The sequence below is a fragment of the Rhinoderma darwinii genome, chromosome 1 (genome assembly GCF_050947455.1).
Source record: "Rhinoderma darwinii isolate aRhiDar2 chromosome 1, aRhiDar2.hap1, whole genome shotgun sequence".
Taxonomy (NCBI): domain Eukaryota; kingdom Metazoa; phylum Chordata; class Amphibia; order Anura; family Rhinodermatidae; genus Rhinoderma; species Rhinoderma darwinii.
Window position 1 is genome coordinate 536,426,960 of NC_134687.1, and position 25,260 is coordinate 536,452,219.

The 25,260-nt window shown below is 42.0% G+C and overlaps 1 protein-coding gene across 3 annotated transcripts in view; it reads left to right on the plus strand.

Moving 5' to 3' along the window:
• ARB2A (ARB2 cotranscriptional regulator A) overlaps positions 1-25,260 on the plus strand; it is a 465,547-nt gene that overhangs the window by 302,554 nt on the left and 137,733 nt on the right. For all 3 annotated transcript variants that reach the window (XM_075837274.1, XM_075837266.1, XM_075837282.1), the window contains one exon: positions 20,430-20,546. In XM_075837274.1, coding sequence (XP_075693389.1) covers positions 20,430-20,546 — 117 coding nt within the window. The remainder of the gene's footprint in view (positions 1-20,429; positions 20,547-25,260) is intronic.

Below are 25,260 nucleotides of genomic sequence, written 5' to 3' on the forward strand. Positions count from 1 at the left end.
AGGAGCGAATTTAAAGGCTTTGGACACAAAAAGTTAAACAACTTTCTAAATAGTTTTCATTAAAAATGTCCTACTATTTTGCAGCTGTAGTCTGTGCAGGTCTGTAGATAATTGTCTGTGCTGCTACAACTAAAGATGGTTCTACATGAGCAGATATTCTTCCGTGTGTACCACCTTTAAAAAAGTGCCGATCGACAATACAGCTTTTTGTACAGCGCTGGTTTGCTCCAGTCATACAGAGCAATGATCATTAAGTATGGGGTGAACAATCGCTACTATCGTTCGTCCCCATGCATTTTGCATAATGTCGGCAGCACATCTCCCTGTTTACACGGAGATGTGCTGCTGAATAGCGACCACTTTTTTTTGCCACATAGCAGATGCGATCAGCTGGGCAGATCACACAGGCTGTCTGTATCAGAGTGTAGATAGGGAGGAGAGAAAAGGGGAATCACACAGGCTATCAGTGCAGAGGGAAATCTGTGCTGATACATTAGAGCTAGTGTAGATAGCAGCATCCTGTACACACACAGACCTCACATCTAGCAAAAGTCTGAAACTAGGAGCAGGATGCAAACTGAATATCAGGGGGGCTGAAAATGAGTGAAGGAATGAAGATTGCAGCCTGAAACATAGTGCACATTTTTTTAACTCCAGGTAATCACTAACATATATATAAACATTTTTTTTACATGTCAACGGTTTTCAGAGCCTCTAAAGGGGTTGTCTAAATGGACAACTGATTACCTATCCACAGGATGTCATCAGTATATGATCAGTGGGGGTCTGACACCCGCACCCCGCACCGATCAGCTGCTCCGGCTGCCCCTGGGCATCGGACATCCATGCCAGAAGCAGATAGCTCCGGTCACGGAATAGCGGGCAATCTGCAGTACTGCAGCTCTGCTCCTATTCAATTGAATAGGAGCAGAGCTGCAGTTCTGCAAAACGGCCGCTATGCAGTGGTCGGAGCTATCTGCTTCCAGCACGAACTACTGCATACCGTTCAAAATATCTGGTGCCCGGAGGAGGCTTAAATAGCTGATCAGTGCGGGGTCTGGGTGTTGGACCCGCACCGATCATATACAGATGACCTATCCTATGGATAGGTTATCTGTTGTGTGTTCATGGACAACCCCTTTAACTTTATACTGTTGTATTGACCGGATCTTCGCCAAATCTGAACACAACCTACATTAATAAGTGGGCGTTACCATTCCCCTTGTTATCAGGATGTGCCCCTGCCCAGTCTGGCATTGTCAGCACTGATTGTACAGTGTCTGCCTGTGTAGGGATAAGGGGAATAGTAACAAGCAGTTGTCAATTTAGTCAAATGTTTCCTAGAGGAACAACACAGTGAAGCGCGTGTCAAAATAGCAGACCATAGCCTCTTTAGGAGTGTGATTTTATTGTCTTGCAATACGCCACAAGTTAATGTTGCTCTCCATTGAATGGTGGTGTATCGACAAAACCGTTTTATGTCATAACCAAAGTCTTTGTTAATTGATTATGTAGAAATAAATTATTACAATTATCGTTTGTCCATTTTGTATAGTGAAATCAATAAAGTTGTCTGAAGCTGAATTAAAAGGGCTAACATAACTTGAATGAAAACTATTTGTACATCTGATATTCTTTCTTACAACACTTTATTTCTACCATTAAACCCAAGACATGACGGCGGTGCCGTATTAGTCCATGTATCGATTTATGGACAAGAGAGCTGTCATTTATTCTTGGGTATCGTTAGGACTAAAACTGTTAGACCACATCATAAATATCATCGTAAACTGCAGTGCTCACTTCTTATTCACCACCAAGTCTCGGGTCTAGGAATTCATAGCGGTATAAAGTGTCCTCCCCTCGGCTTTCATATGTAATTCTAAAATGAAAGTGTTTTTACTTTCGTCTTTTTTTTTTTCTTTATTTGCTGCTTTCCTTTTTTATGTTCTAAAATAGAAAACAAAACCAATAAAAGACTGTTGCGTTACAGTAACTTGGGATAAAAAGACAAGGGAGCCAGAAAGTGTCTTTTGACAGCATTTATCCCTTACAATTGCTTGTTTTGTGGCTTTTCCTTCCTGCACTGACAAAGGTTTCAAGAACTGAGGTTGCGTCTTCAAAGTACAGGAAAAGTGAATGTTGTGTTATCCTGTTGAGGCCGTGGAAATCCAGCTGGCTCTGTTGAAATAACCTTGCTGTAAAGCCTCATATCCATCTGTGATGTGCGGAGATCAGCCCTGGTACCTTCCCTTGTCATCTTTGCTCATCACTTGGCTTTTGTGTTGGTGTTAAACATGGCTCTGAGTCTTGCTGACCTGAAAATTCTCAGTCCAATTGTGTTTTTGAGCAATGGGAAGATTGATTTTCACACGTTCTTATGTGGCTTGAGCCTTACCTACTGATGTTATGTAACCTGGAAGTCTGATTTACTATTCCGACTTTGCTTCAGGCCAAGTAAATAAAGTGATATTACAGAACAGATTCCGGTTTGATAGAATGGAAGAAAAGTCTGGGATATTGATATGCGGATCACCTGAAATACAGAAGAGACGCTAAACCCAATGGTGGGGACTGTTCGCTTGTGATAACCAAGGATACTGCTGCTTTCTAATGTCTTCCAATAGAGGAATTGCTCTTACACCAACCTTTCTATGATGGTCTAGTAAGTGCTTGGGATTCAAGGGGTTCTATTAGCGCGTTGGTATGGTATCTGCATATCTAGACAGATGTAGTGCACGGTGATAACCCATCATTCGATAAAGATAACTCTTCCTGTATACCGAAGGATAACCACATGATTTATATACTAAACAGACCTGGACATTTGAAAGTTCTTCTTTACTCGGGGTTAAAAATGAAATTAAAATGTCTTCTGCGCTTAACACGTAGTAGTAACCTTGATCCACACCTGGGTTTAAGCTTTTCACTGCAGGTGTTTTTGGACATTTTGCACCCCTGGTAGCCAGGATAATTTTCCCCTCTTTTGACTTGTACAAATAAAACCTAAGGCCCCATGCATGCGACCGTATTTTCATCTTTGCGTAAATACGGTCCGTATTGCATTCGTATTTAATTTGTATATACGGATCCGTAAAATATCCACAAATGTCATCCACACGGCAAACATCTACTATACTGCCAAAATCGACATATATTTTTTAAAGTTGCACAGCATACCGTGTATAAAAATACAACTTAATAATTTATACGCACAACCAACTTCACGCAACTTTGCATTAAACAGTGATTCTATGCAAAAATTGCATGAAAAATGCAATTTTGTGAATTAAATTGTCATTCAAGCAGACCCCTTATGCAAAGACAATGTACTCTACAAATAACGGTAACATGTGAGGAGCTAAACATACGATATGTGTTTAAGAAATGTCAAATCCACAGGAGTACACCAACCAATTTTTGCATTTATATTAAATTGGGGATTCTATAGGCATATATAATTTTACACCCCCCCCCCCCCCATACAAACGCTAAGGCTATGTTCACATGCTGCAGTCACAGATTTTTTGCTGCAAATTTTTTTTTTTAAAAAGACTCAAAACCACTCAATGTTTTTGCGATTTTCAAAGCACAAATTGACCGCAACATGTGAAAACACAGCCGAGCCCTGATCAATAATCGCAATTCCCTAAACTTAATCTAATGTGTTACCTAATACAGATATTATTAGTGGAACTAGTTGTAAACGATCGTTTATAGCAAACATCAGGGGATGGAAATGTATTCGAAATTATTCTCCAGTGATCAGCATTATCGCTATGACTGTAATGTGTAATGTGTAAAGGGTATCGCTAAAGAAGCGGTCAGTGGGTTTTACACTGAAGATCGGGTACAGACAGGATAGGGACATCGCAAAATGTAGAAAAATCTTTATTGATGATTGTGTGTGGTGTAAGTGCTTGGTGCGACTTATTTGACGCCACGATCTGGACACCGGTAAACATCTAGGCTGTGCAGTAAATAAAGCGCTATTGGGTGATTTATATAAGCTACTGCTCATCCTCTCGCTGGCGCAATTTGTCACAATTTAAGCCCCATCCCATTTTCACTAAGCCAGCCTCCTTTTCGGAACTTTTTTAAAAGCGTCTAGAGAGATTCAAACATGTATTCTAAAATGAAATGTGCCAAATTGTGGCACATTTTTCAACACATCCTAGGCGCAGACACATTAGTAAATCTGCTGCACTGTTCCCTTCTTTGGCCCACTGACCATGTTCTCCATTAAAAGTGGATAGCTGTATAGGTGTTGGTATATCTGGTTCGGTAATTCGTTTTGTATTTTGCAGTCTATACAGACCAGGCAGCATGTTTTTGGATTGCATTGTTTTAGATGGATATGAGATAAGTATATTGTAGCACATACTTCTCAGGTGAAAGTGCTTTACATTTCTTATATAGCCATTTTCAGTAGGGTACAATACGTGTAGGACGTTTTTACAACTCCTTTCACACACACACGTGACTTAAATCTGCAGAGTGTGAACTCTGACCGTAAAGGGAATTTTATTATTAAATATTTTTATGTAGCGCAGTTGGGAAAATAGGGAATATAGAGTTTTTGAATTTTATACAGCCTAATCTAAAACCCAGCAGGATTTTTACGGAAGCTGAGCAGATGTACGTCATAAAGGGACACATAAAGTGGAAACATTTTCTATCGCATTTTTGCTCTTCCAGAATCTTCCACAGATCTTGCCTACCGCTGTGATTTCTTTCACCTTTTGCGCATTTGTTCTTTTCTATAGCACCTTTTTTTTATGTTTTTATGGGACAGAGGCTCCCGAAATTAACATTATAGTGCTTATATATTTTAAATTTTTTCAAATCAAAATATGCTGACACAGCAGTAATTTAAAACATTTAAAAAATATATGCATTCACCCTTCCCATAAACCCCACACACCCTGAATATTCCGGGAGGGGCAGAGGAGAGAGAAGAAAAAAAAGAATTCCAGCATATTATATCGCAAGGATTCCATTTATAATAAAACCATTTTGGTTTTTAGTTAAATCTAAAATAAGACTTTCATATAGAATTGTCACTGTAATGGCTGGGGTGGAAGATCACTCTGATCTCGGCCGTTTAACCACTAAGATGCCACAGTCAACAGCGACTGCTGCATTCAAGCAGCTAGAAAGAGAGAAGCACCTCTTTGATCCCATTGCCTTCTCCTCCAACCCCGATCAAAGGGTGCCAGATGTCCTAACTAAAGGCTCTAACTGGCCAATTATCGGGCAAATGGGCGTTCATAGAACGCTCATTGCCAATAATTGGCCTGTGTAAACTGGGCAGCGAATGCTCGTTCATCTGCTGATTGTATAGGTTTAAAAAAGTAAAATATTATCATTGTCGGCAGCATATCTCCCCTTTAAACAGGGATACGCGCTTTCGACATGATAATAATGTTTGGGGACAAGCGATCGGAGTAACGAGCACTCGTCCCCGAACTAGCTCCTTGTGACAAGAGCAAACGAGCGCCGATCAACGAGCTGTCTCGTTCATCGGCACTCGTTGCACCATTGTAAGAGGACCTCCAGTCCCTCAGGTCTGCCGTCTCTCTGCTCCTTTTAAGCCCTGCGAGAGGCAGGGCTTTTTAGTAGACGGATAAAAGTACCATACACTGCAATACATAAATATTGCAGTGTATTGTACTAGGGATAAAACAATCGCTTGTCTAATCCCCTAGTGGGACTAAACAAAAAATATAAAAAAAACTAATAGTCATGTCCAAAAATGAAATATTTAAAATTAAAAAGAAAACAAAACCTTTTTCCATTTTTTCAACTAAATTCATGTGAAAAATAAACCTAATAAGTATCGCCACATCCGTAAAACTCTGTACTATTCTAAAATAATGTTATTTAACCCACAAAGTGAACGGTGTTAAAAAAAATAAATAAAAAAATGCCCCCTGCACCACATCGGTCTCTACAGTAACATCTATATACTTACCCTGTTCGCTACTGAGTTGGCTCCTCTGCAGCCTCGGGCATAGTGCTAGGTCCTGATGCCTTTCCGTGTCAAGATGTTGTATGCGTGGCGCATATGGCGTTCTGACGCTGAACGTCATAGTGTCCCGGAGCTGAAGAGAACCCAAATCAGGAGCAAGGAGGGTTAGTATATGGATATGCTGGGGCCCAGTATCTTTGGCTTTATTCACACAACAGGGTCTGGGTGTTGGCCGATAACAACAACTGTTTTGTTCTGGGCGTTTCCGTTTTTAACGGACAATTGTGACCCGTTTTTCACTGTCCGTTTTAAAAACAAATAAATTTTATTTGTACATTATTTTAGGCCTCCAGTTTGTGCCCCCATATATGCAGTACCTTTAGTACATAGTGCCACACACAGCCCCCTTGTAGCTTGTGCCACACACAGCCCCCTTGTAGCTTGTGCCATACAGAGCCCCCTTGCAGCTAGTGCCACACAGAGCCCCCTTGCAGCTAGTGCCACACAGAGCCCCCTTGCAGCTAGTGCCACACAGAGCCCCCTTGCAGCTAGTGCCACACAGAGCCCCCTTGCAGCTAGTGCCACACACAGCCCCCTTGTTGATAGCGCTGCTGCTCACTCTAGGAGTGGAACCCCCAGCCAGAGCATTGCCGAAGCTCCTTGCTGGGGATTCCTCTCCTGGAGGAACCCCCTGACGTTACGGTCCATATACGGTAAAATGGGCCATCAAAAAAATTGGTCATGTGAATAGCCCCATTGGGGTGAACAGGTTTTAATGCGGCCATGTGGCGGCCGTTAAAAAAACAGTTGAGTGATATTGTCTGCGGGGCCCTGTATCTTAGCCTCTCATGTGTGATACTGTCTGCTGAGGCTTTGAATCTAAGAACCACCGTTGCGTTGGGACTTAAGAGCCTTTAGCTACGCCCCTAGTTTTATATCAAGATCAGAGAAATCACTTCGTTTCCTTGATAACCTCAACCTGTGAAATCTTATCCTGCTCATTACCAAACAAAAAGCCTCTTATTTTGTTTTCTGATCTCATTTTAATCCCTGAAGGCTCCAACATTTTGACAAGTAGGAGAGGGGACAAAGGGCACCCATGTCTGGTGCCGTATGACAAATCAAACATTATGGAGGTTCTACCCTTCATTCCCACCTTGTCTGTGGTTGTTTATAGAGAAGTTTTACCCAGTGAATGAATCTCTTGCCAAAACCAAAACAAGCCAGAACCGCCAACAAAAAGTCCTATTCTACAATGTTTGAAAGCCTTCACTGCAATGGTGCTTACATTTAACAATGACCAGTTGACTTCTTTTTTTTTTTTTTATCCATTTGATGCCCATTTTGCATCATGTTTTACTAATACTCGTACCGTCTGAACGGTTTTATCAGTTCGTTAACTAATGTAGCATGTACCATCGTCTTCAACATGGGCATTCCCTGTTGAGTAATATGGCACAGGTTAAGAGCAGTCTGACACGGGCTTCATAAATATCACGTCCATTAAATGTTTACCTATCACTACTAGTTGGTTATTATTTTTAATAACACACTGATGGCTTGCTGAATGAGAATTTCATGGCATACCCTCGAGAGAGTATTGGATAGGTTGTGTACTGTCACAACCCCTTACAGAGCTATATCCATGCAGGGATTGATGTCCTACCTCCTCTTGTAATTTCCAAAGATTTCAGGTTTGTATCTTATCCGAGCAGAAGTCTTTCAGCTGCAGGAAGTCATTGGCTGAACTTCCTATGGATAACAATTATCAAATCACACACATGTCATTCAGTTTTATACTCCGAGACATTGATAACATTGTGTAAAAGTTTTACTGCATAGGAAACCCGTTTTTAGGCTAACTCTCCTACCCAAAAAAGAACTTTGTAATTTGACATAAAACCTTCATTATCCCCTGGAGTCCGGCTGTCAGTCTGTTGCTTCATTTAATTTTACTCCATGTTTCCTCCAAACCTATGGATAGGGAAGGGGTTTGTTTTTTGTTTTTTTTGAGTCTTCAGAGTATTTTTTTATCTTTTTTGCACTCATTCATTATTGGCGTTCAAAATAATCATAGAAGGATAAACATTTCACCATTATTTATCTTCTCGGCTTTTATTTTCTTCTTATGTTTTCAGTATCTCAACTGAAATCCTAATATGAATGCATATATAGGTATATTATGTATATAACACAGCAACTATCAGGAGCCATGCAAAAAGTCACACCAAAAACTAGTTTCATTTTTTTTTGTTGAGCTGTCCTGCTAAATTAATGCGGTTCTCTGGGACTGTAACCTGCATGGGATCTTAAGATAGGCCATAAATGTTTAATTGGTGGGGGTCCGAACTTTGGATCCCCACTGATCAGCACAATAAAGGGGCCGTGGTTCTTTTGCGAGCACTGTGTCCCCTTCATTGTTTACATGGGCATAGCAGCTCGTCCGTATGAACGGATGTGCCTGGTACTGCTGCTAGTCCCATTCATTGTACCCTCTTGTAACATGATCAGTGCCACGGGATTGGAGGACAGCTGATGTTGTACCCATATTTCGCAAGGGTAAGAAGGTGGAACCGAGTAACTACCGTCCAGGAAGCTTGACATCTGTGGTATGTAAAGTATTTGAGGGTATTCTAAGAGATTAACTGCACCGGACCTGTCGTTTTGCCAGAAGCAATAGCGTAGTCAACTACGCTATTGCTTCCGGAAAAACATTGGGTCCGGTGCACAACGGAGACAAATGGAAACCATGGATACCGGGTCCGTCACCATTGAAATCAATGGTGAAGGAAACGGAAACCTATGGTTTCCATTTGTGTCTGTTCAGGGTCCCGTTCTGACGGAAAGCTCAGACGGAACGTCAGAACGGGACCCCAACGCAGATTAGAACAAATCCTTAGTCTTTTTGTCTACATGCACAGATCTTCATAAAATTACAAGAACTGGAAAGACCACAAATCTGGTTTTAAAGTGACAGTCCAGTTACTGTATACTCTTCTAATTATTTGGAATTGTGCACAATACTCCCCGGGCGACGTACGCTTGCCTAGGCAACTGTACCACCCAGTGTGCAGGAGCGTCTCTCCACGCCCAATGGTAGTTTGGGTGGGAGAGTATTACTGGACTGACACTTTAAGATAAAAATTTTAATAACCTATAAATTTCAGGGATTACACAGTTTAAAAAGGGAGTACACCCCCAAGCCCTGTATATTTGTAAAGGATCTGCCAGGCACAGCTTCGGGGTTAACGCCCATAGATAATCAGTCTGCACCTGCTTCTATGTCTGTGAGACTGACTCCATCTTCCACCACTCAGGGTGGCAGGCTTAGGATTGGGAGAACCTATCACAGCCTGGCCAGACGGAGCTAGCTCCCGCCCTCTGTCTATTTATACCTGCCTTTCCTGTTCCTCCTTTGCTTGTGATTCTTCTCGTTTGGTTTCCTGGCCCTGCTGCAGCTTCTTGTACCATTGTCCTTGCTTCATATTGACCCCGGCTTGCTGACTACCCTCCTGCTCTGCGTTTGGTACCTCATACACTCCTGGTTTGACTCGGCTTGTTCACTACTCTCCTGCTCTGCGTTTGGCACCTCGTACTCTTCTGGTTTGACTTGGCTTGTTCACTTCTCTTGTTGCTCACGGTGTTGCCGTGGGCAACTGCCCCTTTCTCCCCCTAGCTCTGTGTACCCTTGTCTGTTTGTCTGTCGTGCACTTATTGAGCGTATGGACCGTCGCCCAGTTGTACCCCGTCGTTTAGGGTGGGTCGTTGCAAGTAGGCAGGGACTGAGTGGTGGGTAGATTAGGGCTCACTTGTCTGTCTCCCCACCCCCGTCATTACAATATTACTTGAAAGCCAACTACCTGACAATTCCAGCCAGGACGCAATGTCTATTCACACTCCCAACACTTCGGTAACGTTTGTGTGGGACTTAATGACAGCAAGCGTGATCTCGCGAGATTACGCTTGCTTCATTAAGTCCCACACAAACGTTACCGAAGTGTCGGGACTGTGAATATACATCGTGTCCTGGCTGGAAGCGATGTCTATTCATTGTCAAGACACTTCAGTAACGTTAATGTGTGAGTATGTGACTGCACATCATGATCTAGCAGAATCACTATGTGCTGAGTAAATGAATGGAGAGGAGTGTATGACGCTGATTGGTCAGCATCATACACTTCTCTCCACAACGCCCACTTGGTCAAAATTAAAAACACGCCCAGTTGGGCATTAAGAAAGTCATTACCATAAATCTAAAATCGGTCACAACTACGTCAAAATTGATTGTTTTTCTAAATAAAAACCACTGCTGTCACCTACATTATAGCGCCGACCACATTATGTAAAAGATAGACCACTTATAATGTGGTAACAGAGCCTCTAAGTGTGAAAAACACCAAAATTTAGAGAAAATTTCAAGAAATTATGATTTTTCTCAGTTTAAATGTTTCTGCTTGTAAAACAGATAGCAATACCACACAAAATAGTTACTAATTAACATTTCCCATATGTCTTTTTTGTTTGCATCGGTTTTTGAACGTCCTTTTATTTTTCTGGGACGTTACAAGGCTTAGATCTTTAGCAGCAATTTTCACATTTTTAAGAAAATTTCAAAAGGCTATATTTTCAGGGACGAGTTCAGTTCTGAAGTGGCTTTGAGGGGCCCATATATTAGAAACCCCCATAAAACACCCCATTTTGAAAACTGCACCCCTCAATTCAAAACAGCATTCAGAATTTTTTTAACCTTTTAGGCGTTACACAAAAATTTAAACAAACTAGAAGTGAAATTTACAAATTTCATTTTTTTTTGCCAAAATTCATTGGTAATAAAAAAAAAAATTTGTAACGCAGACGGTTTTACCCGAGAAATGCAACTCACTATTTATTGCCCAGATTCTGCAGTTTTTAGAAATATCCCACATGTGGCCCTAGTGTGCTACTGGACAGAAACACAGGCCTCAGAAGCAAAGGAGCACCTAGTGGATTTTGGGGCCTCCTTTTTATTAGAATATATTTTAGGCACCATGTCAGGTTTGAAGAGGTCTTGTGGTGCCAAAACAGTGGAACCCCCCAAAAAGTGACACCATTTTTGAAACTACACCCCTCAGGGAATTTATCTAGGGGTGTAGTTAGCATTTGACCCCACAGTTTTTTTGCTTTTTTTGCTAAATTTATTTGAATTAGTCTGGGGAAATGTAAATCTCCTTTTTAATCTAGAAAAACTTCACATTTTTGCAAGGAATAAAGGAGAAAAAGCAACCCAACATTTGTAAAGCAATTTCTCCTGATTACGGCAATACCCCATATGTGGTAATACACTGCTGTTTGGACCCACGGCAGTTCTCAGAAGTGAAGGATCGCCATTTGGATTTTGGAGCACAGATTTTACAGGAATGGTTTTCGGTGCCATGTTGCGTTTACAACGCACTGGAGGGACCTAAACCGTGGAAACCCCCAAAAGTGAACCCATTTTGGAAACTACACCCCTCAAGGAATTTTTCTAGTGGTATAGTTTGCAGTTTGACCCCACAGGTATTTTGCTGAATTTATTGGAATTAGGCCTCCTACACACAGCTGTGCCCGTAAACACGGCCCACGAATGTGGGTGACGGCCGCAGGACGCATTTTCAGGCCGTGCTCCCATACAAAGTATTGGAGCAAGGTCCGTAAAATACGAAAAGTGGGACATGCTACATAATTCCCAGCACGGTGTCCACGCCCAATAGAACCGAACGAGTGCATAATTGCAGACCGCAATTAGAGATTTTTTACGGTCTGTGAAGATGAAAATTCTACTTTTTTCCTGAAAAAACATAGATTTTTCACATTTTTATAAGGAATAAAGGAGAAAAAGCACCTCAACATTTGTAAAGCAATTTCTCCTGATTACGGAAATACCCCTAATGTGGTAATAAACTGCTGTTAGGACCCACGGCAGAGCTCAGAAGGGAAGGAGCGCCATTTGGCTTTTGCAGCTCAGATTTGGCTGAATTGTTTTCTGGGGGCCATGTCGCATTTGCAGAGCCCCTGAAGTACCAGTACAGTAGAAATTCCCCAGGTGTGATCCCATTTTGGAGACTATACCCCTCAATTAAATTAGAGGTGTAATGAGCATTTTGATCCCTCAGGTGTTTTATAGATTTTATTACTATTGGGCTGTGAAAATGAAAAAATATATTTTTTACAACCACATGTAGATTAAGCTGATAATTTTTCATTTCCACAAGGAATACAGGAGAAAAGACACCCCAAACTTTGTTTCACAATTTCACCTGAGTAGGGAAATACCCCATATGTTGTTGTAAACTGCTATTTGGACACACGGCAAGGGCCTAAATGGAAAAAGCGCAATTTAGTTTTTTGAGTGGAGATTTTATAAAATAGTTTTTTGGCGCCATGTTGCATTGCGCTGAGGTACCAGTACAGTGAAAACCCCCGAGAAGTGACCACATTTAGGAAACGACACCCCTCAAGGAATTCATCTAGAAGTGTAGTGAGCATATTGACCCCAAAGGTTTTGCAGAAATTAGTACGCGGTAGATGTTGCAGATATGCTATTTCAGTGCCTAATGTGTTGTGCTCAGATTGTGCCACTTAAGACACACACCCCATAAATTGTTAAGCGGGTTCTCCAGATTACAGTAATTCCCCATATGGGGTCTTAAACTGCTGTTTGGGCACACTGCCAGGCCCAGAAGGAGCGCCATTTGGCTTTTGGAGCGCTGATTTTGCTTGGTAGTAGTTTTGTTTAGTGTTTTACTGGTGTTTCAGTTTATAATGTGGGGGCATATGTAAACTATGCGGACTACATCAGGGTATATGTAAGCTGTGCGGAGTGCATCAGGGTATATGTAAGCTGTGCGGAGTACATCAGGGTATATGTAAACTGTGCGGACTACATCAGGGTATATGTAATCTGGGCGGAGTATATCAGGGTATATGTAATCTGGGCGGAGTACATCAGGGTATATGTAAGCTGTGCGGAGTACATCAGGGTATATGTAAACTGTGCGGACTACATCAGGGTATATGTAAGCTCGGCGGAGTGCATCAGGGTATATGTAAGCTGTGCGGAGTACATCAGGGTATATGTAAACTGTGAGGAGTACATCAGGGTATATGTAATCTGGGCGGAGTATATCAGGGTATATGTAATCTGGGCGGAGTACATCAGGGTATATGTAATCTGGGCGGAGTACATCGGGGTATATGTAATCTGGGCGGAGTACATCGGGGTATATGTAATCTGGGCGGAGTACATCGGGGTATATGTAATCTGGGCGGAGTACATCGGGGTATATGTAATCTGTGCGGAGTACATCGGGGTATATGTAATCTGGGCGGAGTACATCAGGGTATATGTAATCTGGGCGGAGTACATCGGGGTATATGTAATCTGGGCGGAGTACATCGGGGTATATGTAAGCTGTGCGGAGTACATCGGGGTATATGTCAGCTGGGCGGAGTACATCGGGGTATATGTAAACTGTGCGGAGTACATCAGGCTATATGTAAGCTGGGCGGAGTACATCAAGGTATAGGTAAGCTGGGCGGAGTGCATCAGGTCATAATAGGATGATGTAATAATGGGGTAAATGAATAATAATATTAATTATCCATGGATAGTGACGTACACTTTGAACCAATCCTTTATGCACAGGCCAGTTTTTTGGGTGCAGGAGTCGCACTTCTAAAGGGTGTCCGTAGTCTTGTACAAAATATCCGCACTCCAGCATTGCCTAATCTTTGACTTCTTCACTAGCCCCATATGTAGCACAGACCCCAACATGTCATAGTTTCCGCTGCATTTACAGGGTCTACCAGTGGGGGCTGCAAATGATGACGTGGGGTTTTAGGTGAAGAACTGCTGCACATATAAATTAGTCTGCGTTGTCATTTTGCATTATTGCGTTCCACGAGTCATAACTTTTTATTTTCCCGTTGACGAGCTGTGTGAGTGCTTGATTTTCATGGGACGAGCTGTAGTTTTTATTAGTATCATTTTGGGGTACGTGCGAATTTTTATTTATTTATTTGGATCAGTTTTTATTACATTTTTTGGGAGGTGAGGAGAACAAAAAACAGAAATCTCTAACGTTTTTTATACAATTTTAACGGCGTTCTCTGTGCAGCATAAACAACATGTTTACTTTATTCTGCGGTTCGATACGATTATGTCACTACCAAATTTATATAAATATTATATTTTTTTTTATTCTTTTACACAATAAAAACACTTTTTTCTAAATAAAATAATGTTAGTGTCACTATATCCTCAGAGCCATAACTTTTTTTATTTTTTTGTCCATGGAGCTGTGTGAGGACTTGTTTTTTCGTGACACACTGTAGTTTGCATTGGTACCATTTTGGGGTACTTGCCAGTTTTTGATCACTTTTTATTGCATTTTTTTTAAACAACGTGACCAATAAGGAAATTCTGCCATTGTTTTTCATTTTATTTTTTTACGGTGTTCACCGTGCAGGATAAATAATATGATATTTTTATAGTTCAGGCCGATACGAACACGGCAATACCTATTATGTATAGTTTTTTTTCTAATTATAAAGGGCTTGATCAGGGGAACAGGGCAATTATTGTTTTTATTACTTAAAACTTTTATTTATTTAGCTAAAACATTATTCTTTTACTTTTTTTCACTTTTTATTTTACACTTACTTTGGGACTTGAAGATCTGGTCTTCTGGTCCCCTGTATAATACACTGCACTACTTGTGTAGTTCAGTGTATTGCAACTGTAATTTTACAACTGACCGTTAAGCCTATTACGTCCTGCCTTGGACAGGACGTAATAGGCTCTGGTACCGGGCAACCAGGAAGCCGTTGCTAGGCTTCCTGGTTGCCATAGCAACCATCGGCACCCCACGATTTATCGTGGTGGGCCAACGGTACAGAGGGAGCCCCCTCCCTCTGTGTCAATCACTTAAATGCCGCTATCGCTATTTACAGCGGCATTTAAGGGGTTAAACGGCGGCGATCGGAGATAACTGTGATCGCCGCCGTTGCAGTGGGATGTCGGCTGTATATTACAGCTAATACCCGTTGAAGATGAAGTGTGCTCAGCTCCTGTGCCCGCCTCATCCTCGGGGCGTCACTGTACGCCCATTTGTGAGAACGCACCGCTAAAAAGGACATACAGTAACGCTCATTTGCGGGAAGGGTTTAAAGATCAATTTTACCTTCTAATGAAATTTACTTGCATGATTTGTACTACTGTTCAGATTGAAGTGGTAAGAAACCGTAAGGCTAAGTTCACACTAGCATTAGTACACGTTTACCTCTCTACCGTCAGAGCAAGAGAGGATCGAAAGATTAAACGGAAAGCAACGGTTCCATTGGAATTACCATTGATTTCGATGGTAATTCTTTTGTCTCAGCTGCTTTCCGTTTGTCTCCATTCGCTAGGTTTCCGTTTTTTTTGACGGAAGCAAAAGTGCAGTCTGCAGAACTTTTGTTTCCGTGGAGAAAAACGGAAACCTAGCGAACGGAGAGAAACGGAAAGCAGCTGAGACAAAAGAATTACCATCGAAATCAATGGTAATTCCAATGGAACCGTTGCTTTCCATTTAATCTTTCGATCCGTTTTTCCTCTGACGGAAGAAAGTAAACGTTTACTAACCTTAGTGTGAAAGAAGCCTCAGGGTAAGTTCACGCGTTGCTGCAGATTTTTCCGCAAATAATTTAGTTGTGGAAATTCCGCAGTATAATACAGTAGCAGCAGCGTGTATGGGACTTGAACAAATCTATTCCACACGCTGTGTAAATGATAAGCCGAAAAACACTCCGAAAATGGCCTGCGATGCGTTTTTTTTTTATTTTTAATCTGCAGCAAGTTCAATTTTATTTCCGTAACCACTGCTTTTTTGTGGCGTGTTTTCGCTATTGAATTCAATATGGATGTAAAACCTGCAACAAATAGCAGATGTTGCAGTTTTTGCAGCAGAAAAGCTGCAATTCTGCCGCAAAAATCACAACTCCGGAAAAAAATAAAAATCTTCTACTTACCCAAAATTCTGTGCTCCTTCATCCAGGCCGGCGTCCTGGGATGACGTTTCATCCCATGTGACTGCTGCAACCTGTGATTAAAAGAGACCTGTCACATGGGATGAAACGTCATCCCAGGAGGCCGCGCTGCTGGACGGCAGAGCGACATGTCGCCGTGGCTACGGTTAAAGGAGCACTCCACTTTTTTTTTTTTTTTTTCCCCCATCCATTTGTTAATTGGTGTTTCAGTGGGATGCTGTGTGTAGAAATACTTACCGATTCCCACATCTTGTCGTTTTCGGGTCCTGCGCTTGTCACGTGATCTTCCCTCTGACTTGTCTCGAGTCACTGTGCTTTTGAGTAAACCGGAACTCAGGCTCTCAATGCATTCCTATGGAAGCCAGAACGAGGCTCCATAGGAATGCATGAAGAGCCTGAATTAGGGTTATCTGAAAAGCACAGCGAGTCAAGACAAGTCAGAGGGAAGATCACGTGAGCGGCGCTGGACTCGAAAACGACAAGATGCGGAGATCGGTAAGTATTTCTACACACCGCACCACACTGAAACACCAATGTACAAATGGAGGGTGCAATAAATGTAAAAAAAAAAAAAGTGGAGTGCTTCTTTAAGTATAAAGCTTTTTTTTTTTTTTTTTTTAACGTGCAGTTTTCCGCAGCAGTTATTCTAGCCAAAAAGCTGCACCACTATTTGGTGCGTTTGTTTGGCCGGAATCTCCTGCGCCACCAGGGCGGATACGCTGTGTGCAGCGTATTCGCCTTGTGTGAACATACCCTTACACTAGCATAATCTAAAGTGGTCCAGGAGGGCTAAAAATGTGACCACCGATCAGAGTAAAGTTTATAATCTACATTCCTTTATCATCTTCCATGCAGGTTTATGTCTTTTCTGTGCAATGTTTTGTGTTGATTATTTTTGGATATTGCTACATTAATTAGTTATTAATTACTGTGGGCACTAACCAAGTTCCCTGATAACATTACGGGGAGGGATATGTCCTGTAGCGCTTTTGTCCAAATACCTTTTCCATGTCCTCCGCATTATTTTGTAGTGCTCTGGACACATGTACACTAAATCTGCCGGCTGCTTTGCTGTGCGTGTTACATAAATGCTGGTTCCAATACACACATTGAAAACGGACTTCATTTCCCTGTGATTCTAGTCTATTTGTAAGGGGCTGTTCACATCTGCGTTGGAGTCTGCGCTATTGTTTCCGGTAAAACCACGGACACCCCGACGGAAAGCCAACAGAACCCATTAAAGTCAATGGGTTCCGTCGACCGCCGGTGGTGTCAGTGTTGCATCAGAACCGTTGCGTCAGGCATTCCCTTGTTCTGCTCCTGTTCACTACTTCATGCCGGTCTAGAGCGGAACCAGAGGCTCCCTTCTTCATGAAGCTCATGGCTCAGTATACGTGTAGCCGTTTCCTAATAATCCTCTTTTTCTCATTGGTTGTTTACTTGCTTGTAGTTTATAATCATCCTGTCCTTTGCTCTGGGAGACATTTGCTCTCCATGCACTGACCTGGGGAGTTTGTGCTAATTCAAAGCCGCAAATCTAAAAATATATAAATTTTTTTCAATGGTAGATGAACTTCCATTGGTAGACAAAAACGCACAGTGTGAACCCAGCCTTAGACTGTGTTCACATCAGCGTTGCCCTTCCGTTGAGGGGTTCCGTCAGAGCAGTCGACTGCGCTATTGATTCCATCAAAAACAACGGAACCCTGTCACAACAGTGACAAACAGAAACCTTTAGCAACGTTTCCGTCACCATTGATATCAATGGTGATGCAAACGAAAGCTTAGGTTCTGTTTGCCTTTCCGTTGAGGGGTTAACCTGACGGAAACCTTCGACGGAACCCCTTAACAGAAGGGCAACGCAGATGTGAACAGGCCCTTAAATGGGTTTTCCCATCAGGGACATTTATGGCATATCCACAGGATATGCCATAAAAGTTAGATTCTGGTCCCACCTCTGGGACCTGCACGTATCTCTAGAACTGGGCCCCCTAAACCCCGTTCTAGCTTTCAATGTAACCGCTGAAGCGTGGGATTTCTGACCATGTTAGAGGAAAACACTGTAACTCGCTGAGCTACAATGTTTCCGTAACTCCCATAGTAGTGAATGGCACTTGAGTGAGGGATAAAGCAACAGATTGAGCTAGTAGTGAGACAGGTGTATTTCAGACTACCTCAGACAAAGCTACAGAATTACTCACAGCTTTGCACTAAAAGAGTACAGCCAAAAAGTAGCAAAGCAGCCATGCCAATACTGAAGAAAATAGTAGTGGTAGTGGATTCAATATATTTTTTAGACCTTAAAGGCTATGTAAACCTTTTGATGGCCATTTTTTTTTTAAGAAACCGGTCAGTCAGTGTGTTTGTTGTAACTTTATAATTAGTCTTGACTCAAAATTAGTTTTACTTCTTTAGATACAGCTGCTCTGTATTTTGTATACAGAGCAGCTGTATGTAGCGCTGTTCCCGTCAGGTCCACAGGACTGACGGATTCAGGGACAGTGGGTCCTGCGTATCTCTGACACGCAGGATCCACCTGTTATCCATCACATTTAAGTTCATAACTTAGATGTGATAGTTTACAGGTGGATCCTGATTGTCAGAGACACGCAGGGCCCGCTGATACTAAACCAGTCCGGTCCGCGGGACTAACGGACTCCGGTAATAGCGAACAATACAGCTGCTCTGTATACAGAATACAGAGCAGCTGTATCTATTTTTTTTTTAACAATGACTAATTATAAAGTTGCAACAAACACACTGACGGACTTGTTTATAAAAGAAAAAAAATGCCCCTCAAAGGTGTACATAACTTTGTAGGTGTTGTCTCATGACAGACAACCCCTTTGAAATTAAAGCTGTGGCGGCGATTTTCTGATGTCCAAAAACCCACAGTTAACATATTTTGCTGAGGGACATTGCCATTGGCTGCTCATTTCCCCATGCAGTAGCCACAACAGGGAAATTGTAGTTTCACATGCAGCAATTCAAATGAATGGGCGTCCGTGTAATATATATAAGGATCAGTTCTTCCAGATCAAGAGCCACTGTGCATGCTCAAAAATAAGCACACGGGTTAGATGGATAAAAACCAGTGGAAGATAAAACCAGGTGCCAGAAGTCGCAAACTATGACAATGCTTTAATTTCCCAGTCTGCTTGGTCCTCGGCGAGCGAAGGAGCTCCCTCTGCTCTGAACTAATGCTAAAGCAGCGAGCTGACAGTTCCCTGCTTCAGCATTGGGTTCAACTATATCTGCGTCCCAGTTGACCGCGAAGCATAACCGCGAATGCCCGGGACAGCGGAACACCGCCCTGAATCTGGGACTGTCCTGCTGAATCCGGGACACTTGGGACGTATGCAATAATATACATTCAGTAGGTTAGCAAGAAATAAGGGACAGATTGAAGCATGTTTGACTGCAGGATCAAACTACACAGGGTTTGTTTGTCGTCTTTAGCCATGGAGACACTCAGGTCTGCACAGAAGCTATGGACACGAACGGTAGGACACTTGTAATCAAGCCTGTTTGCAGAGGTTCTTTATTTGTCATGTTAAATGCAATAAAAAAAATGGTTACATTGGTTTATCTTTTAAAGGGTTATTCCCAACTCAGACATTTATGAAATATCCACAGGATATGCCATAAATGTGTGATATATGCAAGTTCCAGCTCGGGGACCTGCACCTATATCGATAACTGGGGTCATCTGTCAGCTGTTTCCGTGACTCTAAGAGTACATAATGGAGAGAGAAGCGCACATGAGTGGCTACCCCTCCACCGCGCATGGAATTAGTAGCCAGCAGCCGCCTTGCCAGGTGAAACAGCTGAACCCCATTCTCGGTATAGGTGCGAGTCCCAGAGCTGGGACCCGCATCTATCAGGCATTTCTAGCATATGCTGTGAATGTGCCAGAGATTTCTGACTTGGGAATAACCCTTTAAGTTATTAACTCTCGCCTAAAATGACCTTAAGGCTCACACCGATCGTTTTCATTTGTGAACATTAATGTTGATTTTAAAAAAAAATGTTTTTAATGACATAAGCCGTTTTCTTGGGGCACCTTTAGAATGTCCAGTCCTACTTTTATTGTATCTTGAATGATAGCGTCCTATTCTGCAGCACGTCTATCTTGTTGCGTAGTGGATTTCTCCTGTACCGTCCACTTTATATAGCATTGCATGTCGTCCATTCTGCTGTAGAAAGTTTATAGCAAAAGCAGAAAAGACCTACATCAACATAGCAATAAATATTGTACTGCTAAACTTTTAAGAGCTTTAAACAGAGTCCCATGAAAGTTGACTCAAACACAGGAAGTCTTCATTGAGTAATTGCTCGATCTATAACACAGCTGGATTAAAATCCTACATTTTGCATATGTTTCTCAGACCTGTTTTTGTTCTTTCCCGAACAGATGATTCAGCGTGAAGCTGATGTGAAAAGTAAGGTCACCGCTGTAGCACTGACAGATTCCGTTCACAATGTGTGGCATCAGGAAGCCAATAAAACTATTCGCGAGTGGATGCGCGAGGTAATAATTTTCTTTGTTTGTGTTTTTTGTTTAGTAAAGTTAATAAAAGTATAAAGCAATATTCTCAGTCTCTAAAATGGGCACTAACATTTCTAAGCACGTATGCTCATCTAATATTATACCTGATACATATCAACTTTGTAATTTACTTACCGTTAAAATGTAGTTATTATATCCCTGCAAATTCTGGGTGAAGTTACTCCCACTAGGTGTCTTCCTTTCTATAATCTGCTGAAGGGAGTTCACGCAAAATCATCTGTAGTTACAGAGCAGAGGAGAGGCATTGCAGGATGTGGGGGTGTCTCTTCACTGTTGCCAAAAGAAGTCTATGGAGAGGGGGAGCAGGAGGAGGGAACAGGGAGAGAAAGACAAACACACTGCCCATAGAAGTCTATGGAGGGGGGAGCAGGGAGAAAAAGACACCGACACTGCTGCCCATAGATTACTATAGAGAGGTGAGGGGGAGCAGGGGGCGGAAGCAAGAAGACGCAGGCTGTTGGTAAGTGTTCTATCTCACCCCCTGTGCAAGATTTTCGGCTACACCTCTCATTACTGTAGTATGATGTCCTCAATGTTGCTTTAGGCTCTCTCTCTCCCTATATATATATATATAATCTCAAAAATCCCCAAAAAACGAAGAGGCAGCACTCCGAGGAAATTGGTGGAAAAAAAGTGGTGTGTTTATTCACCCCAGGCAGGCAACGTTTCGATCCGTCTCTCTGGGATCTTTGTCAAGCAATGACCAACAATCTTACAGGGTATATATAAACCAGTGTGGTAATACAATCAGTGATTCAACCTGAGTTAACAAGTAGGAACAGGAGATCCATTAGTGGTTACTACAGAACAGCCTAAGTGAGCGTGAGGCATCTGCGCAGAGTCCTCTGTTATAACAGTGTGTATAGCGGTACAGTGTATACAGTGTTTAGTAAACATTGGTGAAGTGGCAGATTTACAATAAAACGTACAGTACAGGAAAGACAATACTCAACGTTAGACGACAATCAATGAAGAGAAACTCACTACATCAGCGTCCCCAGCTCAAGTATGTGCATGCGCGCACGTGATGCATAAGGGGAGGAGACGGGCGATGACAGTACGAACGCATGCGCACCGCTAATATGATGAGTTAACAAGTAGGAACAGGAGATCCATTAGTGGTTACTACAGAACAGCCTAAGTGAGCGTGAGGCATCTGCGCAGAGTCCTCTGTTATAACAGTGTGTATAGCGGTACAGTGTATACAGTGTTTAGTAAACATTGGTGAAGTGGCAGATTTACAATAAAACGTACAGTACAGGAAAGACAATACTCAACGTTAGACGACAATCAATGAAGAGAAACTCACTACATCAGCGTCCCCAGCTCAAGTATGTGCATGCGCGCACGTGATGCATAAGGGGAGGAGACGGGCGATGACAGTACGAACGCATGCGCACCGCTAATATGATGTTTTTAGTTCCACTCTGTCACCCCCTCCACGTATGGGCGGGATGTGGTCGATTATCCTGAATTGTAACTATTTCTCCGTATGGTTCATTTCAGCGAAGTGCTTGGAAACAGGCAAGTCTAACCTTTTATTTCGAATGGTGAAATGATGGTTGTTGAGTCGTACCTTTAGTTCTAGGATGGTCACCCCTTTGTGCTATTTTCATAGGACATAAGTGTTATAGTTTTAAAGGGGAATGTCACCCAGCTTTCCCAGACTCCTGAATGGCAAATCTGCCTAAGCATGCAGGAATACCGCATCGGATAGTAACCTTGTCTTGAAAATTGGTTACACACTAGTTCCGATGACTTACCTGGTCCTGTTATCTGCCGTTCTTGGTACTCTTCTTTCTTCTTTTCTTTCCTCTTTTACCCTGCCGCACTGGAAACATCATATTAGCGGTGCGCATGCGCAGTACATTCGTACTGTCATCGCCCGTCTCCTCCCCTTACGCATCACGCTGATGTAGTGAGTTTCTTTTCATTGATTGTCGTCCAACGGTGAGTATCGTCTTTCCTGTACTAAATGTTTACTATACACTGTACCGCTATACACACTGTTATAACAGAGGACTCTGCGCAGATGCCTCACGCTCACTTAGGCTGTTCTGTAGTAACCACTAATGTATCTCCTGTTCCTACTTGTTAACTCAGGTTGAATCACTGATTGTATTACCACACTGGTTTATATATACCCTGTAAGATTGTTGGTCATTGCTTGACAAAGATCCCATAGAGACGGATCGAAACGTTGCCTGCCTGGGGTGAATAAACACACCACTTTTTTTCACCAATTTCCTTGGAGTGCTGCCTCTTCATTTTTTGGGGATTTCATTAACAAGGGTTCCTAGCGTCAACCTAGCACCCACTGCTGTCGCTGTGCTGCTTTACTCTTTTTCTCATTATATATATAGATATATCATATGTATATATACATATATCATATGTATATATAGATATAGTAGGAGAGCAGGATTCTCCATTTATTATGTGTACATTGTATAGAAAATATGATAGCCACAAGGCTACCCTCACTAACTCAGAGATAACTGAGAATTAGAGAGAGTTTGCAGAGGGGAGAACTGCTAAAAAAAATGCAGGCTAGAAGTCATATAATGGCCACAAATCGTATTGTTCCTAATATACACACATATGACCGCTTATTCTGAAAAGTAATCTGAAAAATTAGGTCCACTTTAATGTAACCTCAATTTCCACCTATTGTCATGCACGTATGTTTATTTGCAAGTGATGTTGCTTTTTGTTTTGGTAGCTTAATCTCACCGCAAAATGTAATATCTTGATTTTCCTGTTGAAAATAGTGGAAATGCAACAGGGAATTTCTAAAATATATTGTGTGAAATACTGAGGAATGTGCACACAGTATATAATCTCTTTATATCTGCTTAAGAAAAAAGCATACAGCGCAGGATATGTTTTTTTGGTGTTTTCTTTTTTTCCAGATGTATATAAATGCTCATAATATCCCTAGTGTAGTTAAGCATTTTGAAGCAACATAAACCATGAGTGTGATACATTCCTTGTGGTGGATTGTAAGCACATGCCATCGCTGATAGAACAATTGTTTTTGTCTCGTAGATAATTCAGACATCTCTTAAGCTTTCTTCAAAAATTACTGTGCTCTTGGAACAAGTCCAGCTTCTGGCTACTTGTAAAGGGGAAGTAAAGTTATATACTGATAGATATTTTTAATTATTAAATACCCTTTACAGATATACAGCATAACATAAGTTATTTGCATGTCATCAGTACAATAAAAAAAAATACATAAACCAGGAGGTTAATCCTAATTATTGGATAGTGGATGTAGGTATGTAAATAACCATGTAGCCAACTATGGTGTATAGCAGTGTTCTTCAACTCCCAGTATGCCCTGAACGCCTGAGGAACAAAAAACATAACTTGTCTAACAAGTCTACAAGCTTCTACCTATGGACTCATTCAGAGACAGACAACCTCCTTAGAATCAATCAAACATTTGCTGAAAAGCAAGGTATATAGTTGACTGACACTTTGTTTTCTGTAGCTCACTTGTTAGCTTTGCTGTATATACTGGGACAGAATGCATAGAATCAGGTTATTATCATTAGAGCAGGGGTCTTAAACATGTGGCTCGCAGGCCAAATGCGGCCCCTGAGGCTGTCATCTGTGGCCCACGGGGCACCGCAGCTCCCTCGGGAAAGGAGAGAACAAGTCGAAGGAGGAGTGCGCCGCCGCTACCTCATGACGTCCCAGAGCAGAGCTTATACGAACACTCTGCTCCGGGACTCCTGCTTTGAGGAAGCCCCTGACATCACTGTCCATATATGGACAGTGATGTCAGGAGCAGAGCTGGAGTCCCAGGCAGAGTGCTAGAAGCGGCTCTGCTCTGGGACTCAGGCTGGTGAAGCCTCTGACAGCACTGTCTATATATGGACAGTGATGTCAAGAGCAGAGCGATTCCCAGGAAGAGGGGCGTGTGTGTGTGTGTGTGTGTGTGTGTGTCTCTGTCTCTCTAAAGAGGGCACTGTGGCATTATCTACAGAGGGCACTTTGGTATTATTTAAAAAGGGGCTGTCCAATCTTGATTTTCTTGTGTCTGCCAAACGCTTTCAACTGAGCAGCCAGACTGCATTTAGCGACACTTAGGGTATGTGCACACACACTAATTACGTCCGTAATTGACGGACGTATTTCGGCCGCAAGTACCGGACTGAACACAGTGCAGGGAGCCGGGCTCCTAGCATCATACTTATGTACGATGCTAGGAGTCCCTGCCTCGCTGCAGGACAACTGTCCCGTACTGAAAACATGATTACAGTACGGGACAGTTGTCCTGCAGCGAGGCAGGGACTCCTAGCGTCGTACATAACTATGATGCTAGGAGCCCGGCTCCCTGCACTGTGTTCGGTCCGGTACTTGCGGCCGAAATACGTCCGTCAATTACGGACGTAATTAGTGTGTGTGCACATACCCTTAAACTGGAAAACTGGATTTTTAAAATAAGCAAATATCCGTTAAGTTTACACCTAGCGCGATTATTATAGTAATGTGGTATTATTATAGCAATGTAGTATTGTTATAGTAGTGTAGCATTGTTATAGCAGTGTAGTATTATTATAGTAATGCATTATTATAGTAATGTAGTATTGTTATAGTAGTAAAGTATTATTATAGTAATGTAGTATTATTATAGTAATGTAGTATTGTTATAGTAATGTAGTTC